Source organism: Canis lupus, chromosome X (genome assembly GCF_003254725.2).
Source record: "Canis lupus dingo isolate Sandy chromosome X, ASM325472v2, whole genome shotgun sequence".
Taxonomy (NCBI): Eukaryota; Metazoa; Chordata; class Mammalia; order Carnivora; family Canidae; genus Canis; species Canis lupus.
The window spans coordinates 33179126-33200172 of record NC_064281.1 but is presented as its reverse complement, the minus strand read 5'-3'; the positions used below and the strand labels follow the sequence as shown (position 1 = coordinate 33200172).

Below are 21047 nucleotides of genomic sequence, written 5' to 3'. Positions count from 1 at the left end.
ACCATTGCCAGCTTCTTACATATCAAAAGGGTTACTTTGGATCTATGAAAGAAGTCGTGCTTCCTGTACATTTTGTGTGAGATTAGCAGCAAGGTAAGAAGTATATTGGGGAGCATTTTCACAGCCATATGGGACTCAGTTTTAAAATGCTGAAGGGCCCCCTGGAATTGAGTTTGAAATATTAAGCTGATAGAGATGCCTTCACTGTGACCTTCACATTAGATTGACATTTTCCTACTAAATTGCAGTATTAGAAAAATGATAAGATTCTTTCCATGCCTTGGGAATTCTATGCTGTCTGCATTTCACTGCTTTCTTCAGTTTTTGTGGTAGCACAAAGATGCTAGTCATCATAATGGCTGGTTTCAGGGCATTCAAAGGGATAATTCAGGGAGGTTTTTAAGAAAGACTAATGGATGAAAAGGCATTAGCCAAGACTATCTCTTATCATATAGATGGGAAATTGGGCACTCAAGAGGCCACATAACTGTGATAGTAAGGTCAGTAACATAGCCTAAATTTTGTGGTCTCACCTGTGCTTTCCTTGAATGGAAAAGAGGTTTGTTCTCACTGGGTGGTTGCAACTGGGATGATTTAAGAGGGGCTTAGTTTCAGGGCAGGAAGTTCCCCTACCTTTGGAGTAGCTGCCTGAAGATGCATCCCGAATTTTGCAGCACTCATCATGATGGAATGCAGAATGTTGTTCCCATCCCCAATCCAGCTGAGGGTAAGGCCTTTCAGAGAGCCATAGTGTTCCTAAAAGACAAGGGAGGAGGAGATTGCATCCAAGAGGAAATCTACTCACGTGAAACAATTGTTAGGGATAAAATAAAGGAAACAGTCCTCACCTCATTTTTAATGCTTTGTTGAAATGAATAAGCTACTAGGTTTCTTTTTTTGCATTTTACAGAGCAATTCAATAACATGAATGTGTAATCACAAAAAATATCAAAATGACTTAATATCTTAAACTATGACATCGTATGAACTCATACAGACACTCATATTTTCATACATTTAAAATCTGAATCTTTGTTGTATTCATTCATTCATTCAACAAATTGAGTGCCATCAATGTCCAGAGGCTTTCCTTGGCCGTGGTGATAGAACAATGAAGAAAGGAGACCAAAAAAAAAAAAATTACTGCTTTTATGGAGCTTACATTCATTTGTATTAGAATGGGGAAGCGCAATGCATCTGTAACAGTGGAACATGGTGCTATGTTCACATGTATATAAAGTTAAAAAACATGCCCATTAATATTCTTTGTTGTTTAGGGATATAGGCATGTGTAGGTAAGTATAAATACATGCCTGGGAATTATAAATATAAACATCAGGATAATGATTTCTTTATGAGATGAAAGGAAATGGGATCAGGGAGAGTTATACAATAGGCTTCAACTCTATTTGTAATATTTTACTTAAAAACAACAAAAAATTCTAAAGTAAGATTTGACAGAACTATGTAATGGGCCCAAAGCTGTTTGTTTTCTGTTTCTTGAAGTATCTGTAGGTTTCATATGTTATCTATTCATAAAGATAATATTTTAAAAAGAGAAAGGTTAAGCAACTTTGAGATCACAGAACTACTACATGGTGAACCTAGGATTTAAATCCAAGTCCATCTGATTTAGATTCCATGTTCTAATAAGCTGCTATTATTCATACAACTCTGACTTTGAGTATCTTCTATATGAAGGCATTGTACCAGGTCCTTCAGGGGACAATATGATGAATAGGACATTTTGTTGTCCTTCAATGAATTTGAAATCTAGTAATGATGAAGCCCCAGGGGGAAGAATTAAATTATCTGGCATATATGTAAAGCCATACCTGCAAGCAGCCACTTGGTATCTAAATTATTGTATCATGTTCTCTGCATGAATCTTATCCTCATCACCAAAGAGTTTCATTTTAAGTTTAACTTCACATTCATACGAGTGTGGCTTTTTCAAATAAGGAAGAATATGGACCTATCCAGTTTTCCCTGTTTCCTCAGAATAATCCACTGACACAGAAACCATGATTTTCAGGATTCCCAGTGGCAACACCAGGTAGATTGGCTGTGGCAAAACAAATGAGATGTATCTTTCAAAGTTTTTCACATTTCTAATTTAAGGGGGCACGGCTACATTTGCCTCAATTCTATAAATTCTATGTTCTTAACTCCAGTCTCAAACAGTTTATTAAAATGATAGAAAATGGCCTCCTCAGAAAGTGATTTAGTAGTTGACCATTTTGAATATTCAAAACCTACTCCACCAGTCTTCACTCTCAAGCCACAGAGCCAGATGTATGTAGGATTACATAAAGCTTTTCTATTCTATAGGCCCCAGCATTCTCTATTCATCCATTGTGTTAAATATGTCACCAAAAAAGCAAAGTGATTGAGAGAAGAGGGCATGAGAGGGAGAGTGATTAAAAGAGGTTGGGAATTAAGTTGAGAACAGAAGGATATAATGATCTATTCTTAACAATGCCCTGATTTCCTTTGAGATATAGTATTCACACATATGCTATAATTCTTTGCCAAGATGATATTTGAAAACAAAACACCATGATTTAACGGTTCCATTTAGAGCTAGTTGGGAACAATTTGTTGATTTTGGTCTTGTGTAAGGCAAAGAAATAAGCCAACCTGGAGCGTGAGGTAATCAGCCAAGATCTGGATAGGATGGTACGAATCTGATAGCCCATTGATGATTGGGATGGATGCTTCTTTAGCCAAGATATCCAGATCTGATTGTTTATACACTCGAGCCAGCACTGCATCTGTCATGCTAGACAACACACTGCAGGAAACCAAGAAATGATAATCTAAGTTAATTATGCTTAATAATTCCTTTTTAAATACATGATCTTAAACAGGAATAAGAAATGCTAACAAATTAGAATTTTTACCAAGTTACAGCTACCTATCAACATGACAGATTTAAAAGCTAATATTAAGCATGCAGTCATTATAGAAGCCAGATGTTGTTCCACAAATCTTATCCAGTGACCACTGATTTTACTATTTTTTACAGAGATAAGAAATCAGTTGTGGGCCTAACAAGTTATGATGATGAATTATAATTGACAAGGGACAGTTGGTAAAGTTAAAAGGGACAAGACCAAAAACCAGGTATACCAAGAAAAATTAATGATCTAGTATGTGGCTAATTTTCTTTTACATCATCCCACACACATACATTTTCAATGTAAAATTGAAAGTGCCAGTGCAAGAGACTTGAAGGTGCACACACAGATTGCCACACAAGAGAGAACCTTCTGGGAGGAGTCCCATTAGCAGACAACCCCAGCAGCTGCACTTTTGGGATATACTGCAGTGTTCCTACTAAGGCCACACTCCCCCCGGGCACCAGAGCTGAGCTATTCTGCCTGACATGGGACAGCTCCAATGGGCAGTCTTTGCTCTGAGGTTCCCCACTGGCCTGGCCAAGACTTTCTCAAAGCTGTCCTGCAGTCTCAGATTCCTTTTACCCTATTCCTTCCTCCTCCTTCTCCTTTCCCTGCGGTCAAACCTGCAGTGTGGTCTGAAGGCTTTCCCTGCCTACTCCTGCTTCCTCCCTCTTTCATCTTTCACAGTTGTTTCCTCCTATAAATCTCTTGCATGTCTAATTCCATTTTAGAGTCTGCTTCTCCATGAGCTTGAATGATACAGCCCATGATAAACTCCTGTAGGGGCTGAGCCTGAGAAGGCATGTAGTCCTTGTCCCTGCACCCTGTATAACTATCATCATCTCTGAAAAAAGAAAGTGTTCAACATCATAAACTCAAAAACCCACCAAAAAGGCAAGACAAACCAAATCATGGCCATGAATTGAAACCACACACACAGAAAGACGGATGTTATTATTCTCATTTTATAGCTGAAGGACCTGAGTCACAAGGTAAGTAACTTGCCCCAAATCACACAGTTAATTAGGTTGGAGGAACTCATATTCAAACCAAAGTCAATTTAAGTCAAAAGTCCATGTTCTTGGGGCTCAGTGAGTTGAGTGTCTGACTCTCTGTTTCCACTCAAGTCACGATCTTAGGGTCGTTTAGCCTTACAAAACTAGCAAGGATGGTCTTTGGTTTAAAATCTTGGTTTCTTATAACAGAGGCTTCTAACCATTTCAGCTTTAAAGAATTATTTTTCATGACAAAAAATTTGGAAACCTCTCATGATAGTAGAGTAAATAGAGTCATGATTATAAAGTATCCACTTTGGGGTTCTTTTTTTTTAAAGATTTTATTTTTTTATATTATTTATTTATGATAGTCACACAGAGAGAGAGAGAGAGAGAGAGAGGCAGAGACACAGGCAGAGGGAGAAGCAGGCTCCATGCACCGGAAGCCCGATGTGGGATTCGATTCCGGGTCTCCAGGATTGCGCCCTGGGCCAAAGGCAGGCGCCAAACCGCTGTGCCACCCAGGGATCCCTACTTTGGGGTTCTTATTATGGTTCTGTAACTTACTAGTTGTGTGACCTTGGACATGTTATTTAATTTCTCTGTGACTTAGTTTCTTTATCTGTAAAACCATAATAATAATAGCTATCCTATTGAGTTGTGAAGATTACATGAGATTACCTATTTAAAGTGAATAGTATAATGCCTTATTCATAGTAAGAGGTCAAAAAGTAGATATTATTACCATGTCAAAGAAACTGCAACTCAACACCAATAAAACTAATCCAATTAAAAAATCGGCAGAGGAACTGAATAGACATTTTTCCAAAGAAGACATACAGATGGCCAACAGACACATGAAAAAGATGCTCAACATCACTAATCATTAGGGAAATGCAAATCAAAACCATAATAAGGTATCACTTTATACATGTCCAAATGGCTAAAATCAAAAACAAAAACACAAGAAATAGTAAGTGTTGGTGAGGATATGGAAAAAATAGAATGCTCATGCACTGTTGATAGGAATGCAATTTGGTGCAACTACTGTGGAAAAGAGTATGGATAGTTCTCAGAAAGTTAAAAATAGAATTACTATATGATCCAGTAATTCTAGTATTGGGTACTCACCCAAAGTAAAAACACTAATTCAAAAAATATATATGCACCCCTGTGTTTATTGCAGCTTTATTTACAATAGTCCAATTATGGAAGCAACCCAAGTGTCCACCAATAGATGAATGGATAAAGAAGATGTGGTACATATATACAATGGAATGTTACTCAGCCATAAAAGGAATGAAATCTTGCTGTTTGCAATAACATCTAGAAGGTATAATACTAAGTGAAATAAGTCAGAGAAAGACAAATACCACATGATTTCACTTAGATGTGGAATTTAAGAAACAAAACAAATGAACAAAGAAAAAAGACAAACAATAAAACAAACTCTTAAATCTAGTGAACAAACTAGTGGCTTCCAGAAGGGGAGGTTGGTGGAGGGATGGGTGAAATAGATAAAGGGGATAAGAGTACACTTATCTTGATGAGCACTGAGAAATGTATAGGATATTGAACCATTATATTATACACCTGAAAGTAATATAACACTATGTTAATTTATACTTGAATAAAAAGATTTGACATTTTTTAAATGTATAAAAACTAAAGCTAGTATATATTCAGTAAGGTCTTCATAGATTTTCATATATTTGGAAAATGAGTCCCTCTTACATATCTGAAATATGTTATTTACCTCAAACTGTAGAAAATTACTGGTGCTTATAAAATTCAAGGACCACTAAAAAAGCTTCTTGCCCCCAGGGATTAGAGAATCAAACACTGAAAACCATTTCCCTATAACAATATCTTCTAGATTCAGATTTTTTTTAAAAATTTTTATAGATTTCTCATACCCATTGATCTCAGGTTTTCAGATTTCATGGATCAGCCCAATTTCCAAAAACATGGAGATCATCAGATTCCCAACTTTTTGTTTAGCAAATTAAAGGCATAAAACAACAAGCAATTATACACATATAATACGTTGATATCTTCATTTAATAAAAGGACATTTTAACACCAAAAGAGGTGTGAATGACCTAATCTAAAAGAATGATCTCTTACATTGAATTAATTTGAATTATGAAATTTACTATATTGTCTTTATGTTTCGTATTTTACCATGTCTAATGAAAACTTCCCATAGCAGGGCATCAGTGGAGGAGCCAAGATTTGGAAACCAGTGCTCTTAACAATCTAAGCACATTGTATATTGTAGCATGAAAGAGCCATTTTAGTTTTTCTTGTAAAACATGGGGTTTGATGGTTAAGACATAGGTTTTCAAATATTTGCTGCATATAAAAGTCACCTAGAGAGTTTTTAAATTCTTGGTGCCCAAACCATAATCTCTATCAATTATTGTCAGAAAAAAAAAAAAAACAGAATCTCTGGGGATAGGCCTTTAGGGATCAATATTTTAAAAACTTTCCAGGAGGGACGCCTGGGTGGCTCAGTGGTTGAGCATCTGCCTTCAGTTCAGGGCATGATCCCAGAGTCCTCGGATCGAGTCCCGCATCGGGCTCCCTGCATGGAGCCTGCTTCTCCCTCTACCTCTCTCTCTCTCTCTCTCTCTCTCTCTCTCTCATGAATAAATAAATAAAATCTTAAAAAAAAAACTTGCCAGGAGATTCCAATGTGCATCTAAGGTTGACAACCAAAGCTAGCACCTCACTCCTCAGATCAACAGCATCACCATCATCTGGGAACTTGTTAGAAATGCAGAATCAAAAACAAACAAAACTGCAGAATCACAGGCGCCACTTAGATTTCAATGAATCATAATCTGCATTTTAACAAGGTTTCCAGGTGATTAATTTGCATGTTAAAGTTTGAGATTCCTAATAAAGACAGAATTGAGGTCACCATATTTTTAAAAGTACCATCCAACCTTTCCTTAGAACTCTAACTAGGCCAAAAACAAAAAACAAAACAAAACAAAAAACCGAAACAACAACAACGAATATCTATCAAGAGATGGGAGCCCACAAAAGCAGGATTTTGTCCATAATCTCTGACAGAGAGTGCTTTCTAGTTCAATTGAAGGAAAAAGGCATCTCAAATCCTGAGAAATGAATAATCCACTCCACTGAGACCTCCCACATTAGAATAACTAGTCACCCTTAAGCCATCTGATGCTGTAAGGCAATAGTTCCCAAACTTTAGTGTGTATCAGAACTAAATGAAGAAATAATAAACTACAGAGGCCCAAGCTCCTGAAATAGGAGATGAGTCTGGGTCTTTGTACTGTTACCAAGTTTCCTAGGTAATTCAGATAACCTTACAAATGTTAAGAACTACAATGAGATACCACCTCACACCAGTGAGAATGGGGAAAATTAACAAGGCAGGAAACTACAAATGTTGGAGAGGATGTGGAGAAAGGGGAACCCTCTTGCACTGTTGGTGGGAATGTGAATTGGTGCAGCCACTCTGGAAAACTGTGTGGAGGTTCCTAAGAGAGTTAAAAATAGAACTGCCCTACGACCCAACAATTGCACTGCTGGGGATTTACCCCAAAGATACAGATGCAATGAAACGCCGGGACACCTGCACCCCGATGTTTCTAGCAGCAATGTCCACAATAGCCAAACTGTGGAAGGAGCCTCGGTGTCCATCGAAAGATGAATGGATAAAGAAGATGTGGTCTATGTATACAATGGAATATTCCTCAGCCATTAGAAATGACAAATACCCACCATTTGCTTCGACGTGGATGGAACTGGAGGGTATTATGCTGAGTGAAATAAGTCAGTCGGAGAAGGACAAACATTATATGGTCTCATTCATTTGGGGAATATAAAAAATAGTGAAAGGGAATAAAGGGGAAAGGAGAAAAATGAGTGGGAAATATCAGAGAGGGAGACAGAACATGAAAGACTCCTAACTCTGGGAAACGAACTAGGGGTGGTGGAAGGGGAGGTGGGCAGGGGGTGGGGGTGACTGGGTGACAGGCACTGAGGGGGGCACTTGATGGGATGAGCACTGGGTGTTATTCTATATGTTGGCAAATTGAACACCAATAAAAAATAAATTTATATAAAAAAGAAAGAACCACTGTCCTAAAGCATAAGCTTTATGCTAAAAGAATTTTAAATCTTCTTCCTTTTCTTCAAGATCTTAGTAAAAATTCTCTCCCCCTTACAGATACAGTTGTGCTTCATAGTATAGAATGCAGGCTTTTAACTCTATTATGACGAAGTTTCTTAGATGGAAGTAGATATCCCACTAAGGTTTATAACCATAATCACTTCCCTATTCCAGAAGAATTGGTTAATTTTATGATACCTAAAATCCTATGACAGAGAGAGAGGTAGAGGCGAGTTTGATTGGAAAGGGCTTCTTAAAATATGCATCACCTCCTAAAGTGTATACAAATAGGATAAAAAATCTGGATTAATCACTGCAGTTGACCTTCTAGAATCTCATAGAAGGAAAATCAGATATTACTTCTATTGTAGCTTCTCAAATAATTTTATGGAGCTAGAACCATGGGCCTTCAACCTCTTATGATTTCAAGAACTTTATGATGTATTGTTGAGTTTTGCTAGATTTAGTCTGTATTACGTGTAAATGTTATTTTAACCTCAGAGGTGAGAAAACCAAGGCCTTGCAAACCTTGGAATAATTATAGCAAGGTTAGGAAAGAATGAAGAAAGATGAGACTGAAAGAGGGAGACATGAGGGGAGCAATTGGAGAAGTCACTACCCTATAGAAATGAATTTTTCAAGATGATTGAAAAAGGGCAATTGTGATTCCCTACCTTGAACAATCCCAAGAGCTCTCAAAGCAAAGCAGCCAAAAGGCAAGGATGCATTTATTTGCCCTATTTATAATGTGGAATTGATATCCCTGGAACCTGTATGGTATAATCTTATAGGAGAGTACCTGGTCTGCTTTACTGAGGTTGCCCAATATCTCCTAGAACAGAGGTTCTGACCTTGGCTGCCCATTAAGATCACCTGTGGAGCTGTAAAAATCCTGACGTCACATTCTGCCTTTTGGAAAGTTAAAGCAGAAGATATGGTGGGGGACTCACATTGATATTTTTAAAGCTTTCCAAGTTATTCCAATATGAAGACAAGACTGAGAACCATTGTCCTCAAAAACAGAGAAAGGAGGTGGGGGAAGAGTAGGATATTCTGCTGCAGGATGGAGCAACAGATCAATGTAGAGGAGGAAAGTCTTCATAGTTGCTGAAATCCCATCATATAAGAAAAATAAGAGCTAACAAAGTGATATGGCTACACTGGAAAGAACAAGATATTATACACTTATGAAAGGTATTTTCGGGGTGCCTAAGTAGCTCAGTTGGTTGAGTGGACAGCTCTTGATTTTAGCTCAAGTCATGATCTAGGGGTTGTGAGTTTGAACACCACTCAGGCTGTGTGCTCAGCATGGAATCTGCTTTAGAATCTTTCTCTCTATATAATCTTTTTTTTTTTAAAGATTTTAATGTATGTAAAAATAATCTTTTTTTTTAAAGATAGATATTTTCCTTTCAGCCTAGTAACTACCAGGAACAGTCCTATGGCAGCAGTAATAGCTATAATCTTTTCCCCTTCAACACTTGTAAGTACCCCTAGTGCCCAGAATTTGGTCTTAATATTGTTCTATTTTAAAAAGGGGGGGAACCAGAAGCTATTATAGGATAGTTAATAACATGTCCTTGGGCTAGACAAATCAGTATTCCCTGTTGTTTCCAGGAAGCAAAAGCAATTTTTAAATGGCAGAGGCAGTGCTAGAAGGAAAAAAATCAACTTAAAGAAGCTCCCATTTGTCCAGTTGTGATCACTTATAGTAATGAAAATCATCAAATAAAACAAGTACTTGTAAAAGTCTATCACGCCAATAAGGACAAAATCAATACAAAGAAAAATGTATGAAAGTATAATTATAGTGTCAATAAAGAATGACTGTTACCATGTACATTTAAATTTCTTTGCTTAAGTAAGAAAGTGTTTATAAATAAGTGTATATATACAGATGGATATGTTGTGGGTTATTAAGTATATTTCTGTTTATAAAGCATAGATTCATACCATTTTTAATGTGTGTAAATCATAAAAAATTACATTAACTTATAAGCCAAACTCCTAGAAATGGTAGAAACTGTAACGTAAATGAACACATGCCATCAGCATTTGTGGTTTTATATAAAGTAAAGTAGAAGAGTCCAGCAGTTAACTAGCATCAGTTACCATATACAATTTACAATTAGAATGCCAATATAACCATTTATTCCAAAATAACTTAGTTAACTGTCCTGAAGAAGAATAAAAATTTTCAGACTCACCTTTCTGTCTCCCTGGGAATAAAACTTCCTGATGACCTGACTACTTACAAAACAATGTCATTAAAAAAGGCATATATTTTAAAATATCCAAACTGGCCAGGATAATATATCATGAAAACATTACAGCAGGTCTGCTAGAGTTTAAAAACAAAGAAAATAAAACTTAAGGAATACCTTATCTTTTAATTTCTGTGAAAAGTCAGAATCTATATGAAAAACTACAATTAAGATCCTATGGTAGCCAGAGAAGTGCCCCCCACAAAAATGCCTATGTCCTAATCCCCAGGACCTGTGATTATGTTCCCTTCGATGGCAAAAGGAACTTTGTAGATATGATTAAATTAAGGATCTTGAGACAGATTATCCTGGGATAGGCCCAATGTAAATACAAGGGTCCTCATAAGAGAGAGGCAAGAGGTCAGAAAGAAGATGCTAGCTAGCTATGCTGCTAGCTTTGAAGATGGAGGAAAGCTAGAAAGCATAAGGACTTGGATTCTCCCCAGGAGCTTCCAGAAGGAACACAACTCTGTGGACTCATTTTAGACATCTGACCTCCAGAAGTGTAAGATAAGAAATTTGTGTTGTTTTAAGTCACTCAATTTGCAGTAATTTGTTAAGGCACCAAAGGAAACCAATATAGATCCATGATAAACAATGAAAGTGATGTGCTAAAGATATTCAGCCTACTGGCCCGCAGCTTGAATTTAGTTTATTTTGAACTTAGTAGCCAGTTCCTAAAACCCAACCAAAATGGAGTGTTTGGCAAACCACTTAACCTGCATTCCTAGCCTCCTGAGATGATTTTTTTTTCTTTCCAATCTGATAAAATCACAGACCGAGGTCCTGAAAAGGTATCAAAATAATCTTTTGTAGAATTCCTGACAAGCCAGCAATGTATAGAGGTTTTAATTCCAGGGCCATATAAGGATAAGAATAAAAGGAGGCATAAGGATGTAAAACAACATCTATGATATTAATAGCATTGTGCCCAGTTTTGTTAAAATATTAAACAGCTCTGTAACCAGTATGCTATTTTACATGTATCTTTTCCTTTTTAAGATATTTAGAGCATCCAAGGAAATCCAAAATGCTAGGCTTGTGATTAAGTTAAATGTTTAAAAGCATTTGATTAAGTTTGCAATCAGTGGTTAAATGGTTGAGGGGACTTGTTTTGTTCATTTAATATGTATTTGATTTATTGGATAAGTAGTATGTGACTGTTCAAAACAGTTGTTCTGAAACTTGAACATATATCAGAATCACCAGGAGGGCTGGTTGGAACATAGTCAGCTGTGTTTCTGATTCAGTAGGTGTGGTTTGGGGCCCAGAAGAATTTTGCATTTCTAACAAACTCTCAGGTACTGCTTATGCTTCTAGTTTGGGGACCACACTTTGAGAACCACTAAAGAATGTTAGCTATTTTATGTTTAAAGGAATGCTAAATGCTTGATAAATTCATAAGATTAATATTTTTGACTATCAACAAAGTACAAAAAGTAGGGTGCATTCCTTTAGGTACAGAAAGCCCCTTGCACATTAAAGCATCTATGGGCAAAAGGGAGTACAACAAAGCTTGATAGAAAATGCCACTTCGATCCTTCCACCACAGAAGCTGAAGGTGAAATAGAATTAATAATACAAGTGGAAAAGGAACTGCTCCAAGGTTGTTTTCACATTGGAATCACTTGTGGAAACAAAGATATTAAAGACCTTTAGTTAGTTCGTATATTTTGTCAATGACGCTGCTTTCTACTTAATGTTTAAAGCTGCTATAAATCATACAAGAAATACTGAAAGGGACCATAAGGGAAAGGGGACAAATTGAGTGGGGAAAAATTAGAGAGGAAGACAAACCATGAGAAACTCCTGACTCTGGGAAACAAAGGGTTGCAGAAGGGAAGGTGGGTGGGGGGATGGGGTAAATGGGTGACGGACACTAAGGAGGGCACATTATGAGATGACACTTGGTGTTATACTATATGTTGGCAAATTGAATTTAAATTTTAAAAATCACAAATAAATCACCATTCTTATTTTTCATCTTCCAGGTTACTAAAGGTCTTTAAAAAAAAAAAACAGCTTTTCACTGGAAACAATGACAAACCTATAACTAGAGTTGGGCTTACAGAGCCATTAACAGTAATCTGGGCTTTTTATGGTTCTCCATCAATTTAAAACCCCAGATTTCAATATTGTAAAAGCTGTGTTATATGTAGTACAAATGAAAGGTTGACAAGTTAAAATACTTTCTCTAGCTCTATAATGACTTGATTTTTGTCTCTTTTCATTTCCATTGAATATATAAAGTTCTGTTTGCCTTCTGGTGGATTCCTGCAGCTTGGTAGACAATCTTGGGCATCTGTCAACAATGGCAGCAAAACTGCTTTTGCAATATCCAAATTACCCAAAGTTAAAGTTTCTCACACATATCAGTTTCCTCTGGATGTTCAATAGCCAATGTTAGGGTTTTAAAAAAATAATCCACAAGTTAAAACATTTATTCAACTTGATTTTACCCAAATGTTTAAAATGTAGTCTATTCCCTGCATCCCCACCCCCATCATCTCTTTTCCTACTGTGTCAAAAAAGAGAAGCATGGCATAGGACTTTAAATGGAAAGATGGTTCAGGAGATAAAATGTTAACATTGATTATTTCAGAAAAATGACAGTATTGGTGGTTCTCTCTCTCTTTTTACATCTCTTTTAGTATTTTCTACCAAAAGGACTATTACTGTAATAACCAGAGAAAAAACCCTCATATCATTCAAATAAGAACATTTTTTCCAAACATGATTTTGAAAGTAATTGAGAATGAACTAGGGCTTCTTAGAGCAATGGCTAATTCTAGGCCTTGGAAAAGAAATGTACAAGACGAGCCTGGAACATCTTGCCATATCAAGCAGTAAGGGAGTTATCAAAGACTAATAGAGGTATGTCAAAATGACCCAGCAGCCAACTTGAGGACAGGTCACATTGGCCAAATATGGGATAATTTGAGCAACAATAGGAATAATAACTGCAATGAATTGAAGCCTTCAAATATATTAAAATACATGAGTTTGAACAGAAGAACACTGACAAGAGTCATAATAAGACCAATTTCAATTTAATGAAGAAGAGAACTCTCAGTCAGTTTGTATAAACTCTCATAGGAACCGTCAGACTGCATAAAAATGAAACAAGATAGCACAGTATGTAGAGTGCCCTGATAAAGGATATTTTCATGGAAGCTCGAGAACAATTTTAAAGAAATTGGTATGGAGGAGGCATGAAGAAGATGGTTGATCTAAATAACCCATAAAGACACTCTGACCTCGAATTTTTACTATTCTTTTACATGTTTCCCTTTGGTATAAGATCAAAAAAAAATTTTAGGAATTAATTAAAACACTCAGAAGGCCAAAACGAAATAAAGCAAAACAAAGCAAAAAATACCATAAGCAAAGTCCCCCATGGCCCCAGGAAGGCCTGATGCAGAGTCAATGTGGTTGAGTGAACAGATACAAAACAAAACCAAAAAACCTGAAAAACTAAAGAAGCAACAAAACAAAAAAGAAAACACCAATCATGTGCTGGACCAGATCTTAAGAGCAAACATGGATATTGGTGAGATGGTCAATCATACAGCAATCCTGATACTGTTAGAAGTTGAGCTATTCCTAAACTTACTGAAACACAGTAAATGTGTTGCAAAAGCCAAAGGCAAACAGAACTTGTATTCTCATGGGATCCTGCCACACAGTCTTCCTTTTGTCCATATCCTGCCTTGAATAAGACTGTGTGCCACCCCAAATTTCAGTTTGTTATTAGTGACACCTCCAATCAGTTGAATAGCTGACTGTCAAGCAGTGGGAGGAATTTTGGGTTGTGCATAATGCCACTGAGAAATCTATAATTATTTAAAAATGAATATTTCATATTTTTACCTTTTATTGAAGCAAGCCAAGGCCTTAGAGGAGACATATATTTTATCCCCAGTGTAAATTGGTCAGGGAAGAAACTTATTAACTGAGTCTGCCTCCAGGAGGGAGAATATTCCAGTGCTCTGATATCTCTATCCAGGTTATAATTTTAGTTCTATCAATATAAGAATAATGAGGAAACAAAATAATACCTTTAGCAAACCTAGATGGGCTCCTCTCAAATGGGCTGGTGTTGGAGGAAATCCAGGGAGGTTGAATAATTGCCACATGCAATTTATTCACAAAAGCTTCTATAATGGCCGGATTATTTTGATTTAAGTATTAGTACCTAGTTTTGAGGACCTCAGGGATAAATGGGTAGGGCATAATGGCATTGAGAATGACCTCTTCAAAGTGAGCTATAGGAGTCTCAGTGGTAGGTCACGGTAAGCTGAATAGGAGACCCCAGTGATGTCTCGAATTTAATCAGAGCTTTCCTGAGATTGAATCAGGCCATAACTTGGTTCCATCAATATTACCTGAATATATTCCGTGTGGCTGTCCTTTATAAACATTATCTCATTCATCCTCATGTAACTCATTGAGATAAGTGTATTTGTACCTCCATTTTACAGCTGTGGAACCTAAGACTTGGAAGCAACTGGTCCAAACCACAGAGCCAGTGTGGCATGAGTTGTGACTTAAAATGAAGCCCAGCCCTGCTTCAAAGCCCTTGAAGTTTACACTATGGCAAACTGCCTCTATACTATGAAGAGTCATTGATCATGTTGTGAAGGGCTGGGTTTTGTTACCATTTACCCAAGGACATACAACTGCCATGCCTGCTAGCTTTTTGGTGAACTCTGTAAAGATTCATGGAGATATCATATTTTCAATCTATAGATATACCAATCCTTTAGTACCTAATGAGGTGCAATATTTTAAAACATTTCAGTAAGAAACCTAAGAAAGATTGCCTTTTTTCAGTCTTAATATCACTGGCATAAATACCTTTTTTATATATATTTTTTATTTATTCATTTATGAGAGAGAGAGGCAGAGATAACAGGCAGAGGGAGAAGCAGGCTCCATGCAGGGAGCCCGACGCGGGATTCGATCCCAGAACTCCAGGATCAGGCCCTGGGCCAAAGGCAGGCACCAAACCACTGAGCCACCCAGGGATCCCCTTTGTATTTTTTATTGAAGTTTGATTTGCCAACATATAGTATGTTGGCATCATCCTGTGACGGGTGCTCATCCCGTCAAGTGCCCCCCTCAGTGCCCGTCACCCAGTCACCCATCCCCCCCACCCGCCTCCCCATCCACTCCCCCTTGTTCATCTCCCAGAGTTAGGAGTCTCTCATGTTTTGTCACCTTCTCTAATTTTTCCCACTCATTTTCCCTCCTTTCCCCTATAATCCCTTTCACTATTCCTTATATTCACCATATTAAGTGAAACCATATAATGATTGTCCTTCTCCAATTGACTTACTTCACTCAGCATAATAGCCTCATAAATACCTTTAATAATAGTATTGCAGCTTTTTAAAAAGCATTCCTTTCAATATGACAGTGTTCACTCCTTCTCTTGAGGACTGTGCCTCATCCACAAATCCCTCTGTAACTTCCCTTGTTTGAGCCATCAGAATGACAATGATTTGAAACCTTTCCATGTTGTTGCGGGGGCATGTGGATGTGTGATTGTGTAGGCAGTTGAATAGTGTACCCTGAATTTATAGCCACCTGGAAACTCAAAATGTGACCTTGTTTGGAAATAGGGTCTCTGCAGAAGTAATTCATTAAGATGATGTCATACTAGAGGAGGGCGGGCCCTACATCCGAGAACTGGTGTCCTCATAAGAAAAGGAGGGGATTCACAGAGACATACAGAGAAGAAGCCCAGGTGAACAGAGAGGCAGAGTTTGAAGTGATTCAACTACAAGCCAAGGAATGCCAAGGATTGCTGAGAGCCATCAGAAGCTAGGCAGGGCAAGGAAGGATTCTACCCAGAACCTTCAGAGAAAGCATCGCTTTGCTTACACATTGATTTTGGACTTCTAGCCTCTAGAACTGTGAACGAATAAATAATCTCTGTCGTTTTAAGCCACCAGGTTTGTGGTAATTTGTATGACAGCCCTAAGAAACAAATACAGAGGTTTATGCTGATTTTCCTTTCTACTAGTTTTATATTAGTAGAATACATTTTAGCAATCAATACCATAAGCAAATTACATCTATAGGGAAAGTAATTAGAGTAGAACAATGTTACATTGTTTGGTTTTCCATGGAGCCTTTCATACACATGGTTCCTGAAGCTATATCACTAAGGTGCTGTATGAAAGTGAAAATGAGTGTGAACCTATTATGCCCCTTTTGGCTGTGGACTCAGAACATTAGGCACCAACAGCTATCATTATGGAAGGCACAGAAAGCCTTGAATCTGGAGAGAGAAGGTCCCACTGCTGTTGTGAAGTTCCATCCGATTTTAAACTTCCTAGGTATCCGTGATAGTCATGCTAAGGTGTCATTTCTGGTGTCATATCTAAAAGGACAAGCCCAGGGCAGCCCTGGTGGCGCAGCGGTTTAGCACTGCCTGCAGCCCAGGGTGTGATCCTGGAGACCCGGGATTGAGTCCCACGTGGGGCTCCCTGCATGGAGCCTGCTTCTCCCTCTGCCTGTGTCTCTGCCTCTCTCTCTGTGTATCTCTCATGAATAAACAAATAAAATCTTTTTTAAAAAAAACTATAAAAAATAAAAGGACAAGCCCAGAGTGAAGGCAAAAATGTACTGTCCAACTCTTAACCCCAGCAGAGAATTGACAAAATCTGAAAACATCCTCAAATTTGAAGCAAATTTAAATGAAAAAAATAAAGTATTTTGTGTGTGTGTCTTCCGATATGTTAGGGGGTAGAAAAGAATTGCTAAGAGAGACTTCCCAAAATAGAGAAGTGAGCAATGATTGATTCTGTCTGTTGGGGGTTTGGCCCTACAGGGATCCACCCTGAACTAAGGAAACAGTTCAAATCTTGAAGCTGTGCTCCTAATGGTGCAATATTTACTCCCTTACCAGTTAGAGTGTATCTAGGTGAAGGACATTTAGCAAAATCCAGAAGAGATGAGAGCCCAGTGGTGCATAAAATGAATTAACACAGCAGTCCTGAGATGACTGTCTTTGAAAGGCCTACTTCCAGGGTTGGCCCTTGGCTGGCATCTGGGAACTTGAACTTCTGCAGGGCTTCCACCATTCCTGGAAATAGTAAGGATAGCTCACTGCCTAAATTGTATAAATGCTGTGGATTATGCCAAACACTTCCCTTCCTTCTGGGAGTCTAGAATTTGGTTTATGCTAGGGTGAGGGTGCTATGTCACCAGTCCTCAATAAAAATCTTGGGCACAGAGTCTCTAACAAGCTTCCCTGATAGGCAACATTTCACATGTGTTGACACAACTCATTGCTGGGAGTAATTAAGCATGTCCTGTATGACTCCACAGGGAGAGGACCCTTGGAAGCTTGTTCCTGGTCTCCCCCAGACTTGACACCATGCACCTTTTCCCTTTGCTGATTTTGCTTTGTATCTTTTTTTTTCTCCTGGTAATGGATCTCAGCCATTACTATAACCATATGCTATGTCCTATGAGTGAGCCCTCCTCATGAATTCTTGAACTTGGGGGTGATCTTGGGGACCCTGACACACCAGCTTTTACAAAATATCATTCAATGTCTCAGTGCTTCCCTTATTCCTCATTAGCACCCTCAGATTACACAATACTGAACTCAGACTTAGCTAGGGAGAATTTGCCCACAGTATTTTGAAGAATGGACAGGTTTTATTCTTGTAATCAAGAATATAAAGAGCTGGGCAGCCCAGGTGGCTTAGTGGTTTAGCGCCACCTTCGGCCCAGGGCCTGGTCCTTGAGACCCGGGGTCAAGTCCCACATCAGGCTCCCCTCATGGAGCCTGCTTCTCCCTCTGCCTGTGTCTCTGCCTCTCTCTCTCTCTCTCTCTCTCTCTCTCTCTCTCTCAGGAATAAATAAAATCTTTAAAAAAAGAATATAAAGAGCAGTACATTTTATTTTGATGGCATATTAAGGTACTTCTTGGTCTGATTTACCTTTCTTTTGATGGCTGAAACAGGACCAACTTGTGAGGGTATTTTTTTTTTCATTCTTTGAAGATCTAAAATATGTTTACTTGCAAATTTTAAACATTGCTTTCTATCCTTCTGTTCCTGAATACATGAAACTTGGTCTTGCCTTAAGCTTTTGTGCCAGCAGTTCCTTCTGTCTGCAATGCTTTCCCCACAGGTTTGCATACCTGCTTCTGTCTTTTCAGTCAGTTCCCAAATGTCATCTCCTCAGAGAGGCCCTTCCTGACCACCCTAACTACAGTAACCCCCACCCCACCCACACATCACCCTGCTTTTGCTTCATCATAGCACTTACGCCAACCTGCTATTCTCATCATGCTTTATTTATTGGTTTAGTGCAAGCCTCCTCCCACTAAAATATAATTTCCACCCAAACAGAGATTTTGTTTGATTTGATCATTTTATTCTCAGTGCTAAAACAATTCCTGGAAGAAAAACTAGGCATTCAATAAATATTTTTGAATAAATGAATAATTAAGTCATTTGCTTAATAATTAACACTTTGGAAATTGCACTTAACAGCTTTTAGGAGACTAGCCCAGTTTTGCCTTTTTTTTCTTTTTGTTTCCACATTCACTGTGTTCCCCCCTTAGGTTCTTCTTTCACCAATGGGCACTTTTTTTTTATTCCACCAGGCCCCCAAAGTAGCCGGACAGGCAGATGGAGAAGCAATGCCATCAATCAGTGTCAGGTGTGCACTATTCTCTTGATTTGAAAAGGCCAGCACTGTCATTTAAACATCATCCAATCTCTTTGCATCTTACAAAGTTTAACTTCCAGGAAAAGCAAGGAGGCAATTGCTATGGATTGTATGGTACATATTGGCAGGGTAGATGTCATTAAGATTCACTTCTTCGCTTCTCCTGTTCAATTGCTTCTGTGAAAGGCAGTGGATTTCTCTTGTCTTCTTCAATTTAGATTTATTGAATTTCTGAATCTCAGCCATATCTGGTTTGTCAGATATTTTGGCAGATTAAGCAGCAATGAGGTACACAAAAGAAAGTCTGCTTCTGCAGTAGCTAGTATGCCCACCTTTCTGACATCCCCATTTACCATTTTAGCCTTTTCTGTTATTGCACTATCCTTATTCTCCTTGGACTCTAAGTATTTCCTTCTCCCCCTCCCTCACTGCACCTCAAGGTTCAGCCTTCTCCAATTCTCCCACAAGGAAATTCAGGAGCTCATTTTCTACCACTGAGCTTACAGTTCTGTTTATCCAGCTCTCAACTTCACCCAAGGTCTATCTCCAGTGGCTGGTGGACGTTTGTTTTGGAGCTTCAACCTCCAATATGTCTAACACCTAATCTAGCACCTTGTCTCCAAAGCAGAAACTCCTTTCACTTTTCTGCTTCTGCTAACATATCCATATATTTTAAGAATAACAAATCTGAAATTATTTTGCATCCACTATCACTGTACCCTTCACAATCAGTTATCATGACACCATATAAATATTTTATTAGCTGTCCCTTCTTTAGCATTCCCTTCACTCACACATTAGCATAGATTAACAGCACAACACCCCAGGATTACTACACAGCCTTCTCATTCAGGATTTCACAAAGCCACCCAGGAAACAGAACCATTTGAGGAACTTGTTAAAGTATAATTTCCTCAAAACTATCTGAGCTCTCATTGCTGAATTAGAATTTCTGATTGTGGGGCCCAGAATTCTGCATTTTTCTGCATTGGGATACACCTCTTGTAAGGACCACCACTTGATATCTAATACATTCACATGCACTGGAGAGTATAAATTGGACCGTAAGGATCAGAACACCCTCATTTTATAGAAAAGGAAACTAAGATCCAGGGAAGTTTGCACCTATGAATCACAGTCTCAAGCCTTTTGATTTTCAAGCCATGCCTAACTGATAGCCTTTTCAAGGCCTGTGTGGGGCATCTAGGTGGCTCAGTCGGTTGAGCTTCTGATTCTTATCTTTTCCGCTTAGGTCATGACCTCAGAGTTTTGAGATGGAGCCCTGTGTCAGGCTCAGTGCTCAGTGAGGAGTCTTGGAATCTGCTTGAGATCCTCTCCCTCTGCCCCTCCCTCTTTACCCCCCTCAAATAAATAAATAAGTCTTAAAAAATTTTTAAAAAGAGAAAGGTCTGCATGTTAGGTTTGGCCTTTGGGTGTGATCTGGGAACTTTGATTTGAGGAAGGTTCCAGGACTGATGAGAGTTGCTCACTATGACTAATTTTTTTAAAATTTTACAAACAGTATGGTTTAAAGTAAATATCCGCTTTCCTTCTGAGAGTCTGGATTTGGGTATGTGTCAAACAGAGGATGCTATGTGACACCAGCCCTCAATAAAAACCCTGAGTACTGAATCTCTAAGGAGCTTCCCTGGTTGGCAACATTTCACACGTGTTATCATAACTCATTACTAAGGGAATTAAACATGTCCTGAGTGTCTCCACTGGGAAAGGACTCTTGGAATTTTACACCTGGTTTCCCTTGGATTTTGCTACATGTGCCTTTTCCCTTCATCGATTGTGCTTGGTATACTTTCACTGTAGTAAATCATAGCTGTGAGTATTATGACTATATGCTGAGTCCATGAATCCTCCTAGTGAATCATCAAACATGGCAGTGCAAGCTGATGTTTTCCATAATGTATTTCACTGCCCCTCTTGTGGGCTATATATAAAAGGTAGTGCGGGTAATCAAAGCAGCATGGCCTTTTAAAAAAATGATCTAAATGCCGACTTAGCTGCTAAGCTCCATTACTTTTCTGAG

At 38.3% G+C, this 21047-nt stretch overlaps 1 protein-coding gene and 1 pseudogene across 1 annotated transcript in view; both read right to left on the bottom strand.

Moving 5' to 3' along the window:
* The window catches only part of OTC (ornithine transcarbamylase), a 69823-nt gene that overhangs the window by 16015 nt on the left and 32761 nt on the right, over positions 1 to 21047 (bottom strand). The window contains exons 5-6 of the mRNA XM_025440054.3: positions 2641 to 2794; positions 634 to 756 (exon numbers count right to left, since the gene is read on the bottom strand). Of these exons, the coding sequence (XP_025295839.1) occupies positions 634 to 756; positions 2641 to 2794 (277 nt within the window). The remainder of the gene's footprint in view (positions 1 to 633; positions 757 to 2640; positions 2795 to 21047) is intronic.
* Positions 19146 to 19267, bottom strand: LOC112651810 (thymosin beta-4-like; annotated as a pseudogene).